General features: G+C 35.3%; 1 protein-coding gene across 2 annotated transcripts in view; it reads left to right on the top strand.

The window, feature by feature from the left end:
* Positions 1-25,902, top strand: part of NLGN4X (neuroligin 4, X-linked) — a 141,168-nt gene that overhangs the window by 41,935 nt on the left and 73,331 nt on the right. The window contains exon 3 of one of the 2 annotated variants that reach the window (XM_008635877.2): positions 24,694-24,753. The exons of the other annotated variant lie outside the window; for it this stretch is intronic. Within the exon in view, the coding sequence (XP_008634099.1) occupies positions 24,694-24,753 (60 nt within the window). The remainder of the gene's footprint in view (positions 1-24,693; positions 24,754-25,902) is intronic. 2 annotated transcript variants of the gene reach the window in all.

The raw sequence follows: 25,902 nt of genomic DNA, 5'->3' as shown, positions 1-25,902 counted from the left end.
GAATAATCTTTAATTGTTTATTCTTGTTCCTAATGGTTAGAAGAAAAATAATAAAAATAATATTTCATTCAATTAAATAAGCAAAATAATAGCTTAATTTTTTGTAAATAATAATAACTAACTTTGAGAGTATTGGAGAGTCATTAGAAACAGATTACTTCATGTACAGATATTCATTTAAATTAATGCTCATTTACCTCAGTTCTGCTTGACAAAGAAAGCCTGCATTCTTTCATTGAATTGTGAAAAAAAAATACATTTGTAATAATAGCAATATAATAATAATGTAATACTGTTACTATTTCTACTAATAATAATGTAATAGTAAAAAGAATTTTTCCCACTCCAGTGATTTTTTTACCCTGAGTAACCATTGCTATTTGACAGTACCAAATTACTGGTAAGTGCTCAAAACAGACACTATTAAAAAGAAAACGATCTGTTTGTTAAATAGAGAATTTAACTTCATTCATTTTCTTTAAAGAGGCTCCACCTAAACTATATAAGTTCTCATCACTTATCAGACCTAATTAGATTAAGTAGGAAGAATGTGATAGAGGTTTTTCTGCTTCTTGTCACCAGTAAGTCTGCTTGGTTCTAGCTCTGGGATACCTGTATGCTGCTACTTCATATATGCCAGACAACCTTTTAGGGCCTCATGGAAGCTGTTTCTTTCTTCCACATATTTGAAACTTCTGTGTTCTTCTGAAAGCTGATTTGCATTTTAGTATTATGGGGGTTGTTTTTTCTATTTTCTTTCTAGTCATTGCTTTACCACTTGTTAATGTAATCTGTAGGGTTGGTTGTTTTTCTTTTAAGTAGTAAACTGTACAGCAGAAATGGCAGAAACTCTGTTCACAAGAGAATTGTAGATACACATTTTAGAACTAAACTACTTAATGAGGACTCATAAGACCTTCCTGTTACCTTTGGCACTTATAGCATAAATTGTTTTCGGGGGGGGCTTCTTCTCTCTAGTGCTCACTGAGGTGTAGTGCTCACTGAGGCTTTTTATTTTTTTTGATTCAGAATTTTTAGACACTGTGTGTATTATATTACTCAAGCTTAGTTCTCTGCTCCCTAGTCCTCTGTTATATTTCTAGCACTGCACAATAAATATTTACATCTGTGAGCAATTACATTGATTTCAGGCTATTCCTAGTAATTTAACATGTAGTATATGGAAAAACAGCAGAAATCTCACTTTGAGCTCAATACGGGTTTAAACCATCTTCACAAAGAATGAGACATTGATGTGGGCCAAAACCCCCTATGAAATAGTTAGGATCTGAAACCTGATGCCTGGAGTTGGAGCTACCTCTAGTAGTCACTTTTCTTTTCCTGAAAAAAAATTTTTACAGGTTTCCAGTTCGTTTGAATGCACTCATGCATGGCTTTATGCACTCATGCATGGATTTCTGATTTTTGTTGTTCACTGACTCTTCCTGATGTTTTTGAACATAGTATAAATTATGGAAGTATTACACTATGTTCACTTATCTGAAGCTTGCTCAAATGATTACCTTTTTCCTCTAGTTTTTGACAGGTTATTGGTTTCCTGTCCAATTCCTGCCCTCCAGGCAATACAACTACTTTATATGATATCAGACGTAGCCAGGTTATTCAATCATGTGTGCTATGTATAGTCTTTGATTAAGTTGTCCAGGTTTTTCTAAAGGAAACTTCACAGCAACTTTTGGTCCCATAGCCATCACACTGTTTCCAGAATGAATTTCCAAAGGAACAGGATAGAAGCTAGGGAATTTTAGCATGGTCTAAGGCAACTAGGGAAGAAAAGGAGACAGTGAAAAAGAACATGCATCTTCTTCTTTGTACACCACTAATAACTTAGGTCTTACTGGAGGTTTCATGGAAACATGGCTAATGTTTATTTTTTTTATTGCCTGAACTACTAATTAAGCTCCTCTTAGTCTGACATGCTGTCTGCTTTTGACATGCTCTCTTCCAGTCACGTATGGAAAGGGAGTTTAATTCTGGAACTTTTAAGGGTTTCTTATAAGAGCTTGTCGTTGAGTTTTGAGGCCATGTTCTGCTGTTAAAGAAGCTTCTTCAGAATTCAGTCCCTAGCATATAATTTCTGTTTATCTATAGGTATCCCACTTATCTGAGTGGACTATCAGAAGGAAGGAGTTAGCACAAGTTAGTTTCTTCTTGTACAAATTCAATATTTTTCTTTTAAATTGCAGGTAAACTTGAGATAGTAGTTCTCCATTAAACTCATGCTTTCCTTGGTATCATTTCCAGGTTTACATTTGCAGCATGTGTATAAGCAATGGAAGAAGCAGGACTTGTATACATACTTATGGTCTGTCATTCTAGCAATGCTTTTAGAACACATATGACAGTCACCCTAACAGGTCTTGCAGCAAAGCTCACACTGTGTTTCATTGTACTGAGAGTAAAGCAAGGATTAAACAACCTGTTTGCCTTTCTGCTACCTGTTGACCCTTTTAGAACTTTTAGGATCCACAAACATACGTTTATGTGCACATACAATAGAATGCATTTCAGAAAGAGCAGATACTAAATTTAATGAGGGTTGAGGAGGCAAGTTGTTAATATACTAAATTTGTCCTTTTCTAGCTCATTTTCCCTAAGCTGCCAGAGGCCTACTTTTTCTTCAATACTGTCTTATTTCAGCAAATGGATACAACAAAATAGTCATCATCTCACTCCAGCTACACAAAATAATAACAGTATTTAGTGTGGAAACAAGACATATTCTTTCATAATGCTATTGAGTGTAATCTCTGCCTATGATAAAGTCAGTGGTTGCTTTTGCTGCTTATATGAAGATGCATTTCTACAAATGCAATAAACAGTAAGATTGTCACGTTTTAAATAGGGATTAGAACTTCAGTATAACAGCAGTGAAAATAAGGACAACATAATGATTTAGGATAAATCATGATGAAAAGAGTATATCTACAGCATTCAAGATAGTAAATCTTGTTACAAAAAATGTGTAGTGGGTTCAAAACTACGTAAGACTGGATCTTTTAAAGGCTTTTTTAGATTCCACATGGACCTGATCAACTATTTAGGTACTTAATTTTCAGTTTCAATTAAATTTGACTTTCAGATTAGTTTGCAAAGATATGAATGTGACTATAAAGAAATATCTGTGAAGCTGTGTATCAGTAAAAAAAAAAAAGAACATACTTACCTACTCATAATTTTTTTTTTTTTATGCCAGGGTGCATCATTTTGCAAAGAATTCTCTTGTGTGTGACAAACTGCTGAAGTTTTCACTCTGCTACATTCCACTTATTCCTTAAGAGCAGAAGCCTGATTATTTTAACTTAGCTTGTCATGTTGTGAATCCTTGCTCCTTGGGTGCAGGAAGAACATAGTGCTTTTCACTAAGGTGGTAGAAAATTACAGAATAAATTGTCTTATTGATTACAAGGAAATGTAGATGTTTTAGCATAAGCCTAAGAGCAAGTTAATCCATAAACCTAAACTTTTCCCTTAAAGGCTTTACATAATCTACAAAGGAAGCTTTTTCAATTTACTTAATGCTTATGGGATTCTGACCTGATTCAGAGTTGCTTAGAAACATTCTTGCTTTAGAAAAGAATGAGTCCTTGCTGGATTCAATGATATGAATATTTATTAATATTTATATTAATATTATGGCTAGATTGTGCATTTAGGCAAAACCTGGAATGAAAGCTGATTCATAATTAGCATTGTCCCAGAAGGAGCCCTGGAAGGCATAGTGCCTTAGGAACAACCTTCAGGCTCAGTCTCCTTTCTTTTCACTTCCTGCTTCAGGGATTCAGTTATTTTAATACATCAGCTTTAAAAATTGATTGCTGTTCAAACACTGCATCTAAAGATTGTATTCTCCACATAAACCTAACCATATTAATAGAATCAGTCTGCCTGCACCATTGTATTTACATTGGTTTTGGTTTTGTTTTCCTTTAGAATGGGTCATTTAAGATTGTAGCACTTTACTCTTATTCCACTTGCAGTAAAACTGCCTCCAGTTTGACCTGATTTCAGAGAGGCCATATGTCTGATACATATATAGACTTCTCTGAAGTACCTGGATCAAGATTCCATTCCAGAAATGTCTTTCTCTTTCTTCTGTCAGTCACGGTTAGTCACTTTGACTGTGTTGTGATCAGATTCCAAGCACTTCATTAGTATTGTTTTACTATAGGGGGATTTGATTTGTCTTGTAAAGGTGAAGGACTAGGAAGAATATGAAGATAAATGAGATTAAATGCTTCTTTTGCAATTTGGAGTCATATATTTTTGAGGAACAGCTATATTGAGTGCCTTCATTGGCATCTGCTGCTTTGTGGCTCCTGCTTCCTGATAGCATAATACCGCTCTGTGTTCTAACTTCACTCTCAGAGATTGAATTATTGTTTATCTTTCTCCAGTAAATTCTTAATCCTTCCCTCTGTGCTAATCACTTCTCACCTGCTTAAGTATTTCAGAGAAGCGGATGCATCCTCTTCATACTGCAGCTGTGCCAGCAAAGAAAGTCACTGCTTGCCACCTTCCAATACAGCAATTTCTGCCTCTGCTTGTGAAGCTAGTCAAATGATTGTCTCCTAACCTATTTTAGTCAGAATGTTTTAGCTTAATCAGTTTAAACAGTCATTCTTTGTTAACTTGACACATTTCTGTCTGAGACAAGCTCTGAAGAAATCACATGTGCAGTTGAACTAGCTTCTAACAAGAAGACAGTTATAAGCAAATGACAGAAAGGGTGGGATTTAGTCAAGAAATGGTAAATGCTTTCTTGACTATAACCTCCAATGGAGGAGAATACATCTTCACATCTAAATTGAAGACCAACTTTAAAAAATTATTCCATTTACACTCAGTTCTTCAACAAAAAGTGAGATTATCAGTTTTTGTGTGCATGTGTGTTTGAGCAAGTTGTGCGTGCATAGAGGAGAGCAGAGTGGAAAATCAAAAGACTATATTCTCTGTGTATACCTATTGCAAAGATAGACAGAATGGAAGAAACTGGACATAAAAACAACCGTCAAAATATGTTTTCAGTAGATATAATTTGACATAATTTATGCTCAAATCTGACAGGAGAAAAAGCAAGACTGTACTAGCATATGACATCATATTCTCCTAGCCAGTTTTTTTTGCATCCTACACACATGGCTATTTCTCCATCTAAACATAAATATTAAGGAGTATGGGATCAATAAAAAAATTAGTGGTTTTCTGAGTATACTGTTTATCTTTCCTATGTTTTAGCATTTAGAGAAAAGAGTGCTTCCCCAAGGATAATGTGAAAAAAAAAAGTGGGAAATAAAAAACTTACTGTGACTTATGACAAGGAAAAGCTTCAACCATGCTTTTAAATATCTGTCATATTTTCAAATTGATGATACTTGTAAAAATTGCCCATACCCATATTCTGATGTTTCTGCTCAAGCACTAGGGGCTAAGAAGGAATAAGGTGAGACAAAGATTAGACTTGTTTGCCTTTAGTCTTAAATAATAAGGCAAATGATTACAGTTGGTGTGCAATATTTGTCTCTAATCACAGTTGCTACTGCTGTCCCAGCTATTGGGATGTACAGCTGGGCACCAGCTCCACTATCAACCACACTGTAGCTGCTGCAGACTCCAGCATGTGCATTGGAGAAACAGGCAATGACACGGTTCCAATCTGTCAGCAGCCTCGTTCTGCATGAAATTGTTGCTTCACCTAAGCCGAAGCTTCGTTTGGGAACACAAGAGCACAACATCCATGTCATGTAGGAAAAGCTTACCCTTAAATCCTGCCTTAAAGTTCTACTTAACACGTTCCATAAAAAAAAAAAAAAAAAAAAAAAAAAATCCCACTTTTCCCCCTGCAAAAGAACAACCCCCAAGAACCCCGCCTGACTGAACACAAAGAAGTATTTTATCCTTAAAGAGGAAACATGCTTATAGTGAGTGATCCATCTGGTTTTTCTCCCCTGATTTACTTGTTCCTAAGTTTACTCTATAATATATTCATGTGGGTGGCTTTTCATATCATCATCAGACCAAGCCATTCTGCATGTTCTACACATTTGTCTTAATATATTTAGGATGCTTTTTAGTTCTGTTTTCCTTCCTGCATTTTCTTAAGCCAAGAAAGTTTCTATTCATGACCAACCATAAATACCACAGAAATACAGTATTTTTAATTAACACAAGCAAACCTCTCTTGGCCACGGTGATCATGTGGACAAGCTGAAAAAGTGCTGACTGTGCGATGTGTGCATTGCATTGCGACGGGTTACATCACTAGTCGTAACATGATGTAACCCAACGCAGCATGATGTAAGCGTCGTGATACATTGGAGATTTAAAGAAACATCAGCATTCTCTTCTCTCCCTCTGCCCCTTTCCAGGAATATACTGTCATTCATGATCTGGTAGTTAATAACCAATCCCTCTTGTAGGTCTGTAAATGCTCATGTCTTATTCCTATTATTCTTATTCTTACTCTTATTTTACTTTTAATCTTATCCTTAGTTATAATAATATTTTCCCTTCTAACTATGGGCAATGCAGCTTCAATTCTTAAAAGAAATGTTATTTTAATTCTATGTGCATATATAGGTACAGTTGCTCTCTGTCAGTTTTCATAGATTTCTGATGAAAATTTAAAAGAAATTTAGTCATGCTGTGATAAAAATGTTTCACATGTCTGAAGGGCACAAATAATTTATTCCAATTTTAAAATTGTGTAACCAAACTACAGGTTTGAAATACCTTTGATTTGTATTGCCAGCAGCATATGGGAAGCTGTGCCAACCTCACAGCTTTTTTTAAAAATTTTATTTCTATTACAACTTGGTGCATTTTTTGCAACATCATTGCAGTTCTGAATCAGTTCAGCCTGTCTTCTGTGTGGATGTTAGGGTGATTTGTCTTGTGGCAATGGCTTCCTATTACCATTGCTGCATTCAGGACAGACTTTTGCATATTCCTTTTGTTACTGTGTCCATTCTGAAACTAAGTTAGCAGGCACGTACACTGCAAATCTTAATTAAACTTAGAAACTGAGATGTACATCTTTCGTGTACTTGTGTACAAGCAATTTTGTGATTGGCTTTGATGTTTTGAGAAAGTCTATTTTAGGAAAAATATCAAGCACAGGTAATTTTCTAAAGGTGAATAAAGGCCCCCATTTTATCCCCTAACAAAATAATATTCCTTTTATGATCTTAAAGACGGAACAGAGTATGATCAAATAGTATAGTAAACTTTAAAGGTTAAATCAAGAAGAACCCTTTTGGAAACTTAATTCTATGATTCTATGATGCCATGTGAGGACTAGGGATGGTAACTAGCCCTTCTTTGATCCTAGTATCAATTTAGCATGTGCTTTTGATTTCACTGCTGCCACATCTTAAATAATTATGTTGTTATAAAAGTTAGTTTTCTCCATGACACCATTAAAAACTGAGGTTGAAACTATTTTAGGACCACACAAAATATTTTTATCCTGTTCCTTTCTTTCAAACTGTCATTTCTCTCTTGCAGTAAGGAATCCTGATGGTGCAAGAGACTTCTGTGGGAACTAAACTTCCCTGTGATTTTTTCACGGAGTTTGGTGATTGATCTATGCCATGAAACACACAGTTCACGATCTCTACCCCATAACTTTTATTTTGAACATAAATCAGTCACACTTACCTCAGTTAAACTGGACATAACTGTGGGGTTTGCCTTTTTTTGAGTTACTGGTGCCAGCTATATGGTGTAACATGCTTACATGCTAATAATAGTACAAAATGCTAATAAATGTTTGGTATTTTATTGCAATATGTCATCGTAACTTTTTAAAAGCCTTTATTGGTTTTGAATTGTTAAAGATTAATGGCTTTTAGATATATTCAATTCTTTAGAGGAATTCAAACACCATGTTTTCACAGAAAAGCTGTCTTACTTCGTACATGAGCTCTGTAAAGGAACAATTCAACAGTGTTATAATTCTTGTTATTTTTTCTGTTCTCTGGATGTAATTGAGGGTTCTAACTGAATCTCTTCACATAAAAAATTATTTTTGTTCCAGAAATATAGAGTACTGATGGAAGACTTTCTGCTATATGCTGTGCAAAAATGAATCTGGATGTGAATGTATCATTCCTGATAAAACCTGCCATACCTGGTTATTATACATTAGTATACAATATTACTGTATTTTCAGAATAATTCCTGCTATGCTCTGATATTCTGAGTGTTGCATTTGGCATTTTTTTTAAGGTTCTCATCGCTATGACTAGAGTAATGCCGAAGGCTTTTTCTTTCAAAGTTGTGGATAATTTGGAATCTAACAATTATGTATCTGGATCCAGTTATTGCTTCCACTGTGCATGACTATTAGTTTTTAAACATACTACTTTAGAGGTACCTCCAGCTCTATGCTGTTTACTTTTTATTCAGAAAGAAAAAAAGAGAAAGAAGTACGCCTCGTTTAAAATTTGTCTCAAACTGGGGCAGGCATTGTTTATCTCCACGGACTGCAGAGTGAATAGTTCATATTTCACAGGCATGTAGATGTTTCTGTGACTGAAGTTAAAAAACATCGCTCCTTAAGTGGTAAAAAACAAAGCTCCCTCATTTCCCTAGATTTATAAACTGTCTTTTAAGGTACTCATATTTTTTCTAGCCTTGGTTCATGTAGTTTCTGTGACTGGCAAATTGTACAATATCATAATTCATCCCCTTCTCCAGATCATTAACAGAATATCAAACAACATCAGATTAATATACTGAATATTTCACTAGACCATTAATCTTTTCCTAGATTGAAAATTGACCTCAGGTTACAATATAGCATACCCTGTGTAGCTTGTTTTTAATCCATGACATTACTTCACCTCTTTTTTTTTTCCCTGTGAATAATTATGTTTTCAATGTCTCATGGAAAAAGGTTTATCAAAGGCTTTTTTGAAAACTCAAGTACATTTTATCTAGAAATTTTTTTATCAAGATTTCTAGCAGATCAAAAAGTGATGCTTGTTCTTTCAAGAGAACTACGGCTTATTTTCTGTCTATGTGTACAAGTTCTCTATGATGCTTCTAACTACTGTTTTCCTTAGGCTACAGTACTACAGTAACTTTTTTCCTTGACTTTAATATGTATATTATATGTTCCTACTAATCTCTTATAGTAACGTATTTCAATTAGACACTGAAGCATTTCACTGGCAGATCAACAATTTTATTCTCAACCCTTTTTTGAGAATAACATACTGGTTTATAATTAATGCATCTAAGGATATAGGTGATAGTAATTATTCTTCTGACAGTTCAGTTTATCAAAATATAGCTTAACTCTCTTTTATACATCTTTAATTCCTGAATACTCTAAGAGAAATGCATATTATCTTGTTACTTCTTGTAAAACTTAACACCTAGAGAAGAAAAAGAGAGTAGAACAAGGTGATATTAACAAAAATTAAGTCAGAGAAACTGAAATAGCATTTGTAGGAACCCAGAGTGCAGAGAATATTTCTCTTCCTGTCCTGAAGGGTTCTACCCCCCTGGACAACACTGTTTTTGACCTTCATCCTTGGAGAAAATTGCCTACCCTCTGGGAAGAATTAGAATCTACACTGGTGTGAACTAGGTGATAGAATGCTATGTAAGATTGCCACAGGGTGAAAAATTTAGAAGATTTGGGTTTGTTCATATAGTAAATAGATAAAAGCAAAAAACTTCAAAATGGAGGATTGTTGTTGTTGTTCTCCAGACCTTCTTCTTCTTCTACTACTCCATATTCTGCAGTAGAGTAGTTTGGGATGATTGGATAAAGAATTCCACAGTTCCTCTCTATGTGACTAGATGATTTATCATACATTGGTGGAAAAGTTAAAAAAATGTACGCTTTTAGTGACCATTGGTTAATTTACCTTTAAAAAGGCTGTGTAATCTTGATAATTTGGCATTCTCCTGCATTCTCTGCTCTGTGCTATGTCTGGGTCACGTTAAGTGGCTCTATTTCTCTGATAAGACTTAATAAACAACTATCTGAAAGCAGAGAAGGCTGATAGCCCTGTTCGTCTCTCGGACTCCTGGCAAAGACTCTAAAATTCTCCCTCAGCCGGGGAGGTATAATTACGGCATGGTCAGTAATAACTGAATGCTGAAAGATGGAGAATTACTGAAGAGACCATGAGACTGAATTAATTTTGATATTCTAGGGTGTTGTCATAGTTTAACCCGAGCCTGCTCACTCACATGCTCACTCATTCTTCCCCCAGTGGCATGGGGGATTGTATCGAAAGGGTAAAAGTGAGAGAATTCATAGGTTGAGATAAAGACAGTTTAACAGATAAAGAAAAAGCTGTGTGCACAGGCAAAGCAAAACAAGGGATTCATTCACTGCTTCCCATCTGCAGGCAGTTGTTCAGCCATCTCCAGGAAAGCCGGGATCTATCACGTGTAACAGTGACTTTGGAAGACAAATGTCACCACTGAACATCCCCCCTGCCTTCCTCCTTCGTGCCCTGGTTTATACACTGAGCATGAAGCCATATGGTGTGGGATATCCCTTGGGTCACTGGGGGTCATCTGTTCCCGCCCAGCTCCTTGTGCATCCCCGGCCCCCACACTGGTGGAGTAGGGTGGGGCAAGAGGCAGAAAAGATCTTAACTCTGTGCAAGCTCTGCTCAGCAACAGCTCAAACATCCCTGCGTTACCAACACTGTTTCCAGCACAAATCCAAAACACAACGCATGCGAGCCACCCCAACCAAAACCAGCAGAGGTAGTAAAGTATATATTGTGCGTATTTAAGCATGATCCTGGGGTAAAATTAATGGAAAAATTAAAACATCATGACAAAAAAATTGAGGGAAAAGAAGAATCAAAGTCATGTAAGGAAGAGATAAGAACATCACTTTAGAAAGCTTAACTACTGTGAAGAAAAAAATGGTGTCAGAGGATGCAAAAACATGCAAAGGAAAGGAGGAAGAATTGGAAGAAAATAGCTTGTCAGATGATGTCAGTTTCTTGGTGCGAAAATCTGAGAGCTACTCTTGAGAGAGGGAACATTATCAATTACTTTAATGATCTTGTTGGTACCATACTGCTGATACTAATGGATTTGAAACCTATTTTCAAAGGCAAGAGTCTGAATCACAAATTAAGGGTTGTTACTGGAATTGCTGCTTTTTACAAAAATCTGTAATAAACTTCCAAGGGAAATTTATTTAGAGACCTGTGAAATGAGATACTAAAATGAAATGTGGTAAAGTCAATATGGGACAGAGAAGGGCAGTGCACTTTGATCATGAGGAAAATTATATCATCAGAGTTAAAATATGGGTGACAGCAGGGGTTTATTTTGAAATGCTAAAATGTAGAAAGTTGTTTGCACTGAACTGTATATGCAGAATTTGCAGAATGTCCCATCATAGATTTGTTGCATGAATTATTAAACTTGTTCCAAACCTAATGTACCATAGATTTTAGAAAACACACAAAATAAAACAACAGCCCTCCGTAATGGTGGACATGCTTGGTTTTATGCAGCCAAGATTTTGATTGTCTTTCTGGGCTGCAAGCCCACACTGACATCTCATGTCCAATTCTTTCATCCACCAGTATTCCCAAATCCTTCTCTGCAGGGCTGCTCTCAATCCATTCATCTCCAGTCTCTACTGATACTGGAATGTTCAGACCCAGGTGCAGGACCTTGCACTTGGCCTTGTTGAATTTCATGAGGTTCACACTGGCTGACTGTTCAAGCCTGCCAAGGTCCCTCTGACTGGCATCCCTTCTCTTCTGTGTGTCAACTGTATCACACAGCTCAGTGCTGTCCGGAAACTTGCTGACGGTGCACTCAATCCCAGTGTGTCATTAATAGAGATATTAAATAGTATTGGTCCTAACACAGGCCCTTGAGGGACACCACTGGCTACTGGTTTCCACTTGGACATTGAGCTGTTGACTATTTTTGTTAGCAGCCATGGAGTCAATTCCTAATTCATCTAAATAGTCCTTCCATCAAATGTCTATCTCCCTAATTTATCAGCAAGATTGTTGTGGGGAACCATACCAAAGACCTTATAGAAGCAGAGATAGATGGTATCCATAGCTTTTCCCTTATCACATAATAATCATCGAAGGCCACTGGATTAGTCATGCATAATGTACTAACGATTTTCTTTTCCTTTCTCCACTTTGTATGGCCAATTTTATCAGGGTTTACTGCTAAGAAGTATGAAATTACCCACAGTGGTGCCTGAAAAGCAAAACACAATGCAAAGGACATTCTCAGCTTTTTCCTCTGTTGCTAAAGGATCCAGGCATGAAAGCCTAAAAGAGTGTGAGAACTTGGCAAATGTCACACAGACTCACACGAACAACCACATACACATACAGTGGAACTAATGGAATTTGCCGTTTGGCAGCTGTCCAGCTGAGGAACAACTACTACAAAAATCACCTTTCACCTGGTGCTTTTGTTCCTTTCAAATTATGCCTCAGGAGAAAAACAGTTGGCAGAAACTGAATGTTCTTTAGAAGGGAGGGGAGAGTTTAAAGGCACAGAGTAAGTTCATCTGGTACACCACGTGGTTTTTGTCAGGAAGCTTTGAGCTTGGACAGGAGGTTAGGCTGGTGCTCAGAGGAAACCCTGACAGATTTGATCACAGCAATCTTTTTTTGCTGTGTTTTTACATCTGATATCTTCTTCTTGTTGGCATTCATGGTAGGAAAGTTGGCTGTGGTGCCAATATTTCTGGTTTGCTCGTGTAAGTGTATTTGAGTCCTGGTATGACTGACAGAGTAACAACAGCATACAGGCAGGTATAATTTAGACTGATGTTGTGCCAATTTTACCTTCAGACAACCTCGCTAAATCACTTTGTCAGTGACCTTCAACAGACTGAAGCACTGTGGCTTATTTTCCTGAGGAAAACTGTCAATTATAGTTAATTTCCTCAAATAGATGGTAGGTGTTTTAAATTGTAAATTGCACTGATTGAGAAAAGGAAGTATTCAGCTCTCGTCTACAGCTGAATACAAATGCAGAACTAAGTTTTTTTCCTGTAGGACTTGAAGGTACATATGGCAACAAATAACACCAACATACATACAATAATACTTACTGCTCAAATAAATTAAAAGAAGAAAAATTTGACCTGTTCATTTTCTCCAGAACTACTTATATTTAGTCAAAGATGACTGAAATTCAATTTCTCAGAAGTAGTTGCAAACATAAGCTGTATCATTTCACATCTAATTCCATGTAGTTCATATATAATTCCTATTAAATGCAAAATTTAACTTGTCTTTCTTCAGATGGAATAGTAGATCATATCATACAATATTGATATTATATCATTCTCTAGTACTGTATTGTATCAAATGGCATATGCCATGTAGTATTTACATCAAAAAGGGCTTTTTATTAGTTGCTTCTAACTTCCTACTTCTGTCAGTTAATTATAATTGACAAACCACTTTTATTCCTTTCTAAATTTTGAGTAAAGCATGAGCCTCAACACTGAAAGTACAAAATGTGAATTATGCTTGGAACATTGTAAAATGGAAAGCCAAAATGAGATACGGGTTCTCATTGAGTTTGTTCAATGGAGAAAAGATTTTTTCACCAGCACAGATATATAATCCACAAATTATTCAAAACCAACTGGTATTTTCAAGTAATGGAGTTTAGATGGATCAGATGCTAGTGAGCTCAGTGCTGTGTTGCTGAATTTTGAGTTTAAATCACGATTCTGACCAGCAGTTTTGAGGCTAGCTTACTATAATTAATAATTATATAGAATCTGTAAATCAAAATCATCTTTGCTCAGCTTTAGTATTGTAGATAAAATAGCACAGCTTCATAATATGCTCAAAACTAATGCTTGGAAACAGTTAAACTGTAAATCATACAGAATGCTGCAGGTTTGTGCTTTCTCTCTCCTCAACCCTCTTCCCTAATACTTTTCTGTGAAAACAAAAAAAATCTTATCAAGTTGATGACAAAAAGGTATTGCCAGTTATTTGGGATAAGAACACTAATTTCTGTTTGGAAACGTCATATACATTTTCATTACTGAGTAATAATGACTAAAATGTTTACATGAACTTTATATTCAAGGTTCTATCTTATTCCCTACGCATCTGTTATTCAGTTTCAGGGAAAATCTTTCACGTGCCTGTACTATTTTGTGAAGTATTAGAATAATTAAATATTCATATTTCACACTATAAAGCTCTTCATCATAAAAACTTAGATCTGATTTTCCCAGAAATAGCTATAATATATTCTATTCCATCTTTTAAGTTTATACACCTTTTATTAGCAACTTAGTTGTTTGATAGTCTAATTGTTTAGTTAGCTTGGTATAATTAATTCCAGTAAGATTTAATACATTGTTGTGTGTAGATGAAGATGTCATTAAAATGTAGTAGAGAAAAAAACTGAAAACATGGCTATATGCTAAAATCAAACAAAACCAACCAACAAAACAACAAAATCCCAAAACCCACAAAAGTTTTTATCTCCATTGGCTGTCTCATATGGATCTCCTATTTACCTGTAACTAATACTTCAAAGCTTTCCAAATAAAAACTAAGATGTCAAAGGTCCAGTAAACATCAAAACATGGTGCTAAACTATTATCTATCACAATGGAATAAAATTATAGTTTCACAGGATCCACTGACATAACAAACACAATTATTTCCTGAATTCTCCAAAGGCAACCACAAATTAAACTAGTCTTCAAAATGAAGAATTAAATAGCTGCATCAAATAATTAGATGTATTCTTAAGAGTTGATTATTCAGTTCACAGCTTCCAGTGGTGCCTACAAATGTCCAAAGGAAGAATTTGCATGAACAACTTCACCAGCAGTTGTTGAATACAGAGCGTGTGCCTGTGTTGTTCAGTTGTCTGCAGAAAGGGTTCATTACAGTCATTTTAAATGGCACACAGGTACTTACTTCTCTTAAGCATATTTGAAAGTAGTCACCCTTTAGTTATAGGTAGTATTAGGTCAACATTACTGAATTCTTGTGCAAATTCTACTTGTCTAGAATAACTAGAATGTAGTTGCATCTAGGCTTGGGAATTTTGATTATTTATTAATGCTGAATTATGTCTTCTAATTTAGAAGTCGTATACATTATTGGCAACTTAACTGTAGTATACTCATCATGCCAACAAACTTTTGCCACTCAGTAGCTAATTGCACTCAACCTGTGTCTTAACTCACTGACTTGACACTGACTAGTTGTGGATACAAATATCATGCTAGCAAGAATTTCTCTTGCTTCTTTCCAGTCCTGTGAGATATTTTTCTCTCTCACAAAGATATTAGTAGAGTTGTATAAACTATGAACACCTGCAACCTTGCAAATCTTTGTTTATAGTACAGTAGAAAAATATTTTGACAATGGATGTTTTAGGATTTTAGCCAATCACCCCAAGGGGTGGCTGATCCTTTGACCAATTAGACTATGAAGAAAAAAGTCTATAAAAGAGTTGTAAAATAATTAAATAAATCAGTCTTGCTGCACAATTCCTGCCTGCTGGATCTCTCTTCTCCTCCCTACCACTGCGGGATACTGTGATAACTAGTCACTGACTTGACAGTGCGGTATTAATATACTCTGAACAAACTGCGGTGGGATTTATATATCCTACAAGTATACGGCCATGCTCCTCTGGCTTCTTGTGCACCTGCTCACTGGCAGAGTATGGGAGGCTGAGAAGTCCTTGACTTAGGGTAAGCATTACTCAGTAACAACTAAAACATCAACATTATTCTCATACTAAATTCAAAATACTGCACTGTACCAGTTACTATGAAGAAAATTAATTATATCCCAGCTGAAACCAGGACACAGCTTTACTACATTCACACTTTACCAAGTGCATCACTTCAGCAGAGAAATATCAGCTATTTGCGGTCACTGCTATGCTTTCACACTGTCAGTGCTTCAACTGATGTCTGCACAGAAAAAATGTGCTTCTTTCTGAATTAATTTAACTATATGATAGTTTTATGGTTTTAATTAGTCTTTCATTATTGAATCAGTAAGCATTGCAGGCTTAGTCCAGTTCTCCATCAAATAAAGCAGATTCTGTTACATTGGAAGCGCAAGAAACACTCCTCTTATCTGTTGGAGGTCACTGAAAGGATAGGCTTCACCATGCCCTCTTTCTTTAGAGCCATTATGGACCGTTTCGTCAAAGCAATGTATTGTATTTAGAAGACTGTAAATTCTAGTTATGGTGTAACTTGCATGACAAAAACCCTTATAAAAATTATTAGTTAATTTATGTGGCTACCTCATTTCTATTTTAGTTATGACGCCTCTAAAATAATAATGATTTTACTAATAAATAAAAACAATATGTTAGATATTAATTCAATTGTTTTAAAAATTATTATTCTTGGTAATTTTTATTCAAAGCAATTTTAGGGGGTAAAAAGTGTGCCAAAACAGATTAACACAGCATGAAATATAAAAGGTACCCTTTTTATAAATTCTTTTCCAGGATGTGTTGTAGTTGCTAGATTTATTTTAGCAGGCTGTATCTTCCTGAGAGCTCAGCGGGGACACTTAGGGCAGTGCAATCCTGGTTGCCCTCCTGTAGTCCACTTCAGACGGCCCCGCGATCTTGCTCCAGCAGCTATCAACTAGTGATGGCAAAGGAGGCGAGAAGGGTCTCCCAAAGGGGTTTGAGAGGACTTTAATCACATCTCATCCCCACAATCTCCAGAGGCAGAGAGACCTCATGATACCGTTGCGAAGGGGCTTTCTCAGGGGCTATGGGGCGGACCCTGGGCGGGGTTGGGCTACAGGAACCAATAGGCAGAGCCCTAGGGAGTGGCCAAGGCTAAGGGCAGGGGAGAGCAGGAGGGGGAACATGGCGTCACAAAAGCAGTGAGCTAACAGATTACTACAAGGATGAATAAATACAATCAATCTCAGGAAATGCAAATATTTTCAGAAAAAGAAATAACTTTTAGGTGTGTTTCTTTCAGTAGCCATAATGTGTACAGTATAAGTGTCAGTGTTTATCTTTGTCATAGACCTATTTTTAACAATCTTAAAATACATGGTTCACTTTCCAAAAATGAAATATATAGGAAAACTTTGAAGTATATAGGAAAATTTTGAAATATAGTGAAGACTTTGACAAAAGGGAAAGAAACATGATTTTCCCAGTTACTAAAAGATTTTTCTTTTATATCTTACACAGAATAAGATCTAGTATCTGTTAGCTGCTGAACAGAGAGTAGTGTAATCAGCATGTAGGCCGGCCAAAACTTCATGTAACGACATCTCTCCAGAGTAATAACTGTTGCTGCTATTTTGGTCCTAACTAGTGATAAGTGTTGCTGCTATTTTGGTCCTAACTAGTGATTAAAAACCCATATTATCTATAGAGACAGTCTAAAGATTTTCCCTACCACAGAATCTGTGGGATATTATAATTTCTTCATTGAGTTGAATTCATTGAGTTGATTCTATATCAGCACACTGAGTTGGACTAAACTTATAAGGAAAGGAACTCCCATATGAATCCCAGATCTAATAACTCTTATTAAATCATAGTGAATAATTGTATTCACAAATCCCTACTTCTGAGAAGAGCTTGTAGTCTTTTGTAGAGCTATATAGGACCCTATAGTCACTCTGTGTGACAATTCATATAGTCCATTGCCCTGTATTAACTTCTTGAAAAATCTCATTTAAAGCATGGGAAACTGAGTGATGGACTGATTTAATGCATTTGTTCTTGTCCAGGAAAACATCTTGTGGGAAGCACATAATTTAGGTCATGGACTACTCGTCATACACAGGATTCAGTGTACTACCATTTGTAAAATATCATCTGTCTTTCATTGCACATGGAACAGTTAATGCCCGGAAAGATTCAAGCAATTTTTTTATGAAATAAAAAAGGTTTATGTAATCATGTAATTGAAAGCTATAGGCAACATAGAGTACAGAGGTAAGGTAATATAACAATTCCATATTTTTTATGCAACCCCTTTTTCAACCTCAGAATTTTCCTGTTTCAATAGATTTTTGTATTGGTTCTCTGAAACTATTTGAAAAAGCTTGTGAAACAGCATTTTCTTTTTGATTTAATCATCGCTAATGCATGGAACACAAAACTATAGGGATTTCAGCTGATCTTCCTTACAGTCCATCCACTTACGAATATTACACAAAATTGTCCTTTAATTCTGTTTTCTTGAAAAGAAACATTTCCTGGATATACAACAACATCTATGTGTTTCCTCTGGAATCCCAGCAATTTTGTGTGTGTGCTGCAGCTGGAGTGATTAAGAACATGAATTCAATTACGTTGCATGTGCCTTAGTCAAATGCTGCTGCTTTACAGAGCTAGTACTTGCAACCCAAATGGTTTTGGTTTGTTGTTATTAATGGCATTAGAATAATGGCTACTTTAATCGTGTGTCTTCTGCTATTCAGTGATAATATAGGAATTAAAACAAAACTAAACACATTTCATTCAGGCAAATTTAAGCAAATTTCTGAGCTTTCATTGCATTTCACATTGAGAACTACCTAGAACGGTAGGAATGTAAGTCTTCAGGTTAATAAGGAAAGAGACAGAAGGCATCTAATTTATGGCTAAGGACTGCATTGAAATCATTAAATATGGCTGTTTGCTAGAGTTATGCACATTATTGATGTATTATAATTTAACATGATTTTGGGAAGGGAGTGCCAGAAAATAAAACTGGTTTCTATCTGGAAGCCGATTAGCTGTACAGAGCTTTTTCATGTGCATTTATGTGTACATATTTGCGTATATGTATACACCCACATGTTGCCATTATTCAGTAAAGAGTTAAGAAATAATAGTTATTTAAATCTAGTCAATATGAATATATTTTTCTTTCTTTGATTAAATGAAAAGACTTCCAAACAACAGGTATATAGATATATTGCCTGCCTTTCTGATCTTTCCTAACATAGGGGATCCACAGTCAACTTCTAAGTAAATTTAACAAGCTGAAATTCTCAACAATCATTTTCCTCCACTCTATTTGAAGCGTCAAATGCCTCATTTGATCTTTCTTCAGCTGCCAAATTAGAACTTCTTGTTACAATTATAAAGGTAGCTGGAGAGCCTTGGCCATAGGCATGAGCCAGGTACAGTCTTGTGACAGCCAAATTGTCCCACTGATGGACCCCTTCTTTTGGACATGACTCAAGTCTTGCACACTAAGTGAGACTCAAAGTGAAGTTATCCCACCAATTTTAGGAGAAATGTAGAAAGGAAATTCTGCTTTCCTAATGCTCTCTTGAGACTGTAATGAACTGTTGACTTGATCTGATTGTAAAATTATAATAGTTTTCCTGGGGTTGGAAAACAAGAGCTTTAGGGTTCTATTAAAATGGCTCTATAAATAAGATATATCACTGAGAGAATGACTGTTAAATCCTGTATTAATCTGGTTTGAGATGGAAATTTCCAGAAGGTTAAGCATGTGCCATGTGAAACTGGGAGGTCATACAACTAATAATGTGCTGTGTGATTTCTGAAAACGGAGCCCTTTTCCAAAATTAAATGGGGTCAAAAGGTATACTGTGTGACAGATGGAGCAATTGCATATAAAGTGCAAAGAAATGGCATCAGCTTAAGCAGTTGTGGATGATTTTTTTGCTGCCATTAGAGGCTTCAGAGTGAACACCTAATACACAAGCCTGGGAAACTGCATGCCTGGGACCTGCCTATATTACATATATGTGATTCATATTATCAGAATGGAGGAAGATGTAGCAAAAATTGCAAATACAGCTGGGACAACTTACAAAACTACAAAATCTGTTTGTGAATGAGATTTTTATTCATTATGCAAAGGAAATGTGATCCAGAGGACATGCTTACAGGAGGGTGACTTCTTCATTTGTTATAGATTTATACATGGCATTGAGAACAAATCAGGGAATACAAGGTGACTGTACATCCATAGATAAATGAAATCAGCTACTTTTTAATAGTTTATTAACACATTGATCAGTATTTCAAAATTAAAACCTTTTAGAGATTGCTGAATTAATGTTTACAACTGCATTGCTTACAGGGCTCCTTAGAGAGGAAAAAAAGTAACTTACATGAAACACTTCTTCGTTATGACCATATTGGCTGGTGCTGTTTTCAAAGTGGCTCATATACGCTTGTGTTAGTCTGTATCTGTACTACCCATATGTATATAAATATATATATATGTATGTGAAAAAGAAGCAGTTCTGGCAGACAAAAATCCTTCACAAAAGATGTTTGACAAAGTTCAGTAAAATACATTGCACCATGCTCTTTTCATTCAGCAATGAATGGAATTGTAGGACAAGTGAAAAGAGGTCACCTGGCCTTTAATATATGCGTTACGAAGACACATATTTTTCTAGTAGTTGTTATTAACAGTAAGATGTTTTTCTAAATCATGAACTTTTATACAAAGGTATTCTTCAGTAGAGCTATGCTATCTACAGCATATTTAAGATATGTAATTAAATAGTTCCTAGCCTTTCCTAGCCTGTGGAAAAAAAAGTTCTCATCCTATTTACATTTTGAAATATTTTTCTTTGTTACTTTTCAGTATCATGAAAAGTGAAACACAAACTTTACAGACCAAGAACTCAAATCAAACACTAGGTTGGTCAATAGAGAGACTAAGGCAATTCAGTCTTTAATTCACTAGATCACCCCTCCCATATGCCCTGCTTCCTTCTCTACTGCTGGATCCTGGGTTGCTATTGAAATTTACCATCCATGTTTCATGTGGGATGAATGAGTAAACAGTTCTTAGACTGCAGAAGAGACAAATCCTATAACACAGTGATAATGTTTACTTGGTGTATGGGAACTGAAGGCTAAAATTGATGCTCCTGTGATATGGGATAAGGAGAATATGAGATATGGGGAAAAAATTGTCCCAACCCTGAACATTCACAAAAGAAGCCCCAAAGCAGAGGGAAGTGTTGATCTGTGGGACAATCAGCTGTTACAGGCAGGGAATTCTTCTGAGCAATGGGAGTTTCTGAGTCATAATTCCGTTCAATCTCCTAGATTAATACAAACTTAAACTAGCCTTAGAGGCATAGGGATCTTTTTTGTCTTATGACAGGGATTACCATATTTTTTTGGAAGTTTAAGGACAAATGAATTGACATTTTTAATAAAAATACACAATATGGTTGGAAAATTCAAATTTTTGCTCTCTGCATGAGATAATAGGTTTCTGGAAGCTTATATTTTTGAAAGATTCATGTAATTTTTCTAAGCAATACTCCTGAGTATTTTAAATGGTTTTGGAGCTACTGAAATAATTCCAACAATAACATGTCTGTTCTCCTCAGATAATTTCACACTGACAGTATTACCCGCATGGCTTGTATCAGCAGCAGTGTGGCCAGCAGGACCAGGGCAGTGATGGTCCCCTTGTACTTGGCACTGTTGAGGCTGCACCTCCAATCCTGTGTTCACTTCTGGGCCCCTCACTGCAAGGAGAACATTGAGGCACTGGAGTTACTGAAGGACAGCAGAGGTTGTGAAGCATCTGGCCACAAGTCTGATGAGGAGCAACTGAGGGAGCTGGGCTTGTTTAACTTGAAGGCTATGAAGCCCAGGACATTTTATCACACTGTACAACTACCTGAAAGAAGTTTGTAGCCAGGTGGGGATTGGTCTCTTTTTCCAAGTAACAAGGGATAGGGTGAGAGGAAATGGCCTCAAGTTCCACCAGCAGGGGTTTAAATTGGATATTAGAAAAAACTCATGAAAAGGATGGTCAGGCATTAGAACAGTCGGTCCAGGGAAGTTGTTGAGCCACCATCCCTGGAGGTATTTAAAAGGTGTAGATGTGGCACTTAGGGGCACAGTTGGACTTGATGATCTTTTTCAGCCTTAATGATTACATTATCTTGTGGCTGGTACACATAGTACGAAAAAAATCCAATGCGATAGGAACAAAGAAACCTGGTTTGAGAACTCATTGATGTAATCCATTTTATCAGATCTTAAAATGAATATAAAATCCTCTCAAACCCAAGAACTTATGCATAAAAGTGTATTCCAATTGCCAATAGACAAATGATTGTTTCACAACATGTAGGAGAAAGAGCATTCCCACTCACATTGTAATTAAATACATACTAAGTTATAGTAATTTCTTCTGAAAATGGATTACAACATGATATTTTAAATATTTAAGGAACATAAAAAAGAAATAAGGGATGTTTCAAATATTACAGATAACCTTTCGTCACATACCTTGTTAGGTGATATTTGTGTATCATCACATCTAGTAGCATGGTGTGAGCACATTTTCTAAATTCTCATTACATTTGTGTTGTTTTTTCAGAAGTACACTGAACCACAGTCACATTGGGAGACATTAAAGAGAAAATCCTTGCAATATGTTATTGATGTGTATTGAAGATTTTGGGAGGAGATAATACCCAAACTAAAATGTTTTGGGACACAACTACTCCTTTCCCTCAAAAATACTTGAAATAGGGATTACAGTCCTAACAATTGCACACAGTTTTTGTCTACAGGTACTGTATATATGGGCTCACACTGATTTTGATTTTTTTAATTCATAGCAATAATAAATATGTGGTAGTTGACTTTATATTTGCCAGATGATTATCATATTTTTTATCAACCAATTAAAAGACTACCTTCCTGGAGGAACTAGTATTGAGATTTGTTATGTGCATTCAAACTTGTGTCTATATGTATTCATTGCCTATAAATAATTATTTCTCATAAATATTTTACATGAATCAAAAATAGTTAAAGGGCAATGTATAGGGGGAGTACTTAGTTTATTTAAATACAAAAATAACTTTATTTGGATATCACCTGAGAAAGTATTCAACCTTCATTTGGATATAACTAATTTGAAACAATATTTCATAAAAGGAAAAAACATGGATAGTGACTGAGATTATGAGCCTATATCTATTACCTCTGAAAGAAATTAGAGTTTAGAGAACATCTATATTTCATTGACAGAGATATTTTACCTAGTTAATTATGTACGGGATATATATATTGAATCCACTGGTGTACTGCATAAACAATACCTTTTGTACAACAACATGGGAGATGAAGACTTTATGTGGAGATGGAGTATCACTCATTGCTTTGCACACTGTGACTCACTAATCATCATCACTGCTTACGTAGTGGCACTGTTTCCAGAAAATGCCTGTAGAAAATCCATATCTAGAAGACAAATAAACTAGTACAATGATCCCCAAACCATATATATAAAAAATCTTAAGTACTTTAGTAATAATAAAGACATTCTGTCTTAAAATCAGGGACAAAGATTTAATTGAACCCTTGGATTTTGAGGGTTATAAATATAATTAAAGATTAGAATTTAAATAGCAGAATAAAAGGAGCTAATCACATTTTAGTTAAATATGATGTATCTGTGACAAATTTAGACTTCATACATAAACAAGTTAAAGTATACTGTTCTTTTTCAGCATGTCTTGAAAAGGCACTTCAAAATAAAGACAATTCAAGAAAATAGTCATTAGACCATTTTATTTCTTTAGTAGCTATATTAATTTCTAAGCTATATCATAAATTGAGTTTCCTATTCGTGTTTCACTCCTTATCAAATAACTGTTTACATTACAGAGGGCTACCTGCTGCAGGAGTAAGCACAGTATAATAGAATGCTGGGTGCAAGGATAGCCTGGTGTCTTTTTATATTTTTAGTCAGAAAACAGAGGTATTGCCCAAGGATGGGGACGGTGAAAACCGTGTTTATTTCCTCTTGCTACCATAAGCATAGGCTATGACATGTATGAGCAGAAGTGTTTATGTGTGTGTGCCTATGTGTGTGTGTGTGCATGTTTACTCCTCAAAAGTATTTTAAGAAAGCATATTGAACACAAATTAAAATAGATTCTTTACTAATAAATGCATGTTCTTTATCATGGTAAGTAAGTGGCTTCAGTTAATTTCTACATTTCTCTAAAGAGCATGAAATGTGGTATATTTTGAACGAAGGCTGGTTTTGGACCAATTTCTTGTCTGAGATTGACTCAATTCTGTTTCACTTTTGTTTTGTTTTGATTATCTTTTTGCTTATATGGGAAGCAAGATTAAGTTTTAAGGAGGTCTTTATGGTCTGTCTTAGTCCAGTCAAGTTGTGTAAAACTCAAATGATAATTTTATTTGCATTAGTTCCATCAAAAATTCAGATTTTGGCTGATTCTTAATAAATTCTAATGAGGATGAATAAAATGTTAAGTCATTGAAGAAAGTAACTGAAGGCATTATTTCTTCAACGTTACAGAACAAAATTTTAAAAAATTGCATTTCTTATGTAAAAACATAATTTGGTGATTTTTTAGTATACTTTTTTGGTTTATATTATTCTTTTTTAATAGCACATTAATTTGGTTTTTTTGCAGAAATCACTTTTAACTAAAGTACTGCATTGTCACAGAATATGATACATTTTTTCAAATATTTTCAATTTGTTCTTCTTGACATTTTATGTTTATGTGCAGTTTGCATCTTTTTTGTTTTTCAATTTCAAATGTAACAGATTTTGACATTTTTGTTACATTTTTTGTACTAGTGGTTTTTTATTTTTGAGAACCTGCTGGTTTTGAATTCTCTTTTTTCCCTTTATTCTCCTCCTCAATATGAACCCAGGAGCCAACACAAAGAAAAGCGCAGATGATATAACCAGTAATGATCGTGGTGAAGATGAAGGTATTTTTTGTTTTTTCAAAGCCTGACCCTGATGCATGAACATAAACTTTTCAATTTTTGTTATAATAATAATGATTATTGTTATTGTTATTGCTGTTATTTCAACATGATTTTTAGTCCCTTATTTGCAGAAGCTCACATCAGTGTGCTTCTTTATTTTCTTCTTTAGAATTTACTTTGATTGTTTTTCTTTTTAAAATCTAAATTAGCATATAGATGAATGCAGTTCCTCCGTGACATAGGTGTAAAGTTTATTCCTAAATATGTGTGAAGTGAGTAACATAAATGTTATTTGAAACCACATATTTTTTCCCCTCTATTCTTTCTTAGGTTGAGAAAATGGAATTTAAAAACATGCATGTGCTCTTTTTCCTCCTACACATTTTGTAAATTCACTTGTTTGAAATTCATTAAAAACCTCACATATATATCCTTCCTTTTCACACATATATCCTTTCACTTCCACTGTTTCCCCAGTGCACATGCTGTACATTGATGCAGTGGAATTGTGCTTTGTCTTTTCTATTTTTATTTACTTATTTTCTTTCTCACAGGATGTGGTTTATTTCAGGACACAAAAATAAAGGAAGCTGTTGATGTTCCTTTATATTTTTTTTTCCTGTAATCAGCTAGCCTCTGAGACACATTCATTCTGACTCTGACCACATTCCCACTGAAATCAGTAACAATCATTTTCATTGACTTCTTTCAAAGCTGGATTGGGTTTCCTGAAAGGAAATGCTAGAAGTTCACAGTGAAGTACCCCAAAAAAGTTTCAGATGGAAACACATTTTTTTTCCTTGCCTTGAAACAACAAATCTATTTAGGATGCACCAAAATAGAAAGAAGTCATGAAATCTTCCTCTATTCTCACCCTTCTTTTTCATTAGTTACATTTTCACTTTATTTGACTTCATGTATTTATCAAATTAGGAAAAAATTATTTTCAAATTAAATGAGAAGATAACAGCCCTGGGTAGTTTATTGGTCTAGCTTCAAAGCAATATGTTTATTAATCCTCTCATGCTTGGCTGATCCGAAGTGTTATTCCATGTCTTTTTTCCTGTTTTCTCCTATCTGACATAATTTCAAATAACTTTGAAACATATGTCCTCTCTGTTTCCCTTCGAAACTTACACACTGCAGTGA

This window comes from Corvus brachyrhynchos, unplaced genomic scaffold (assembly GCF_000691975.1).
Source record: "Corvus brachyrhynchos isolate BGI_N302 unplaced genomic scaffold, ASM69197v1 scaffold83, whole genome shotgun sequence".
NCBI lineage: Eukaryota > Metazoa > Chordata > Aves > Passeriformes > Corvidae > Corvus > Corvus brachyrhynchos.
This window is presented reverse-complemented; position numbering and strand designations above follow the sequence as displayed.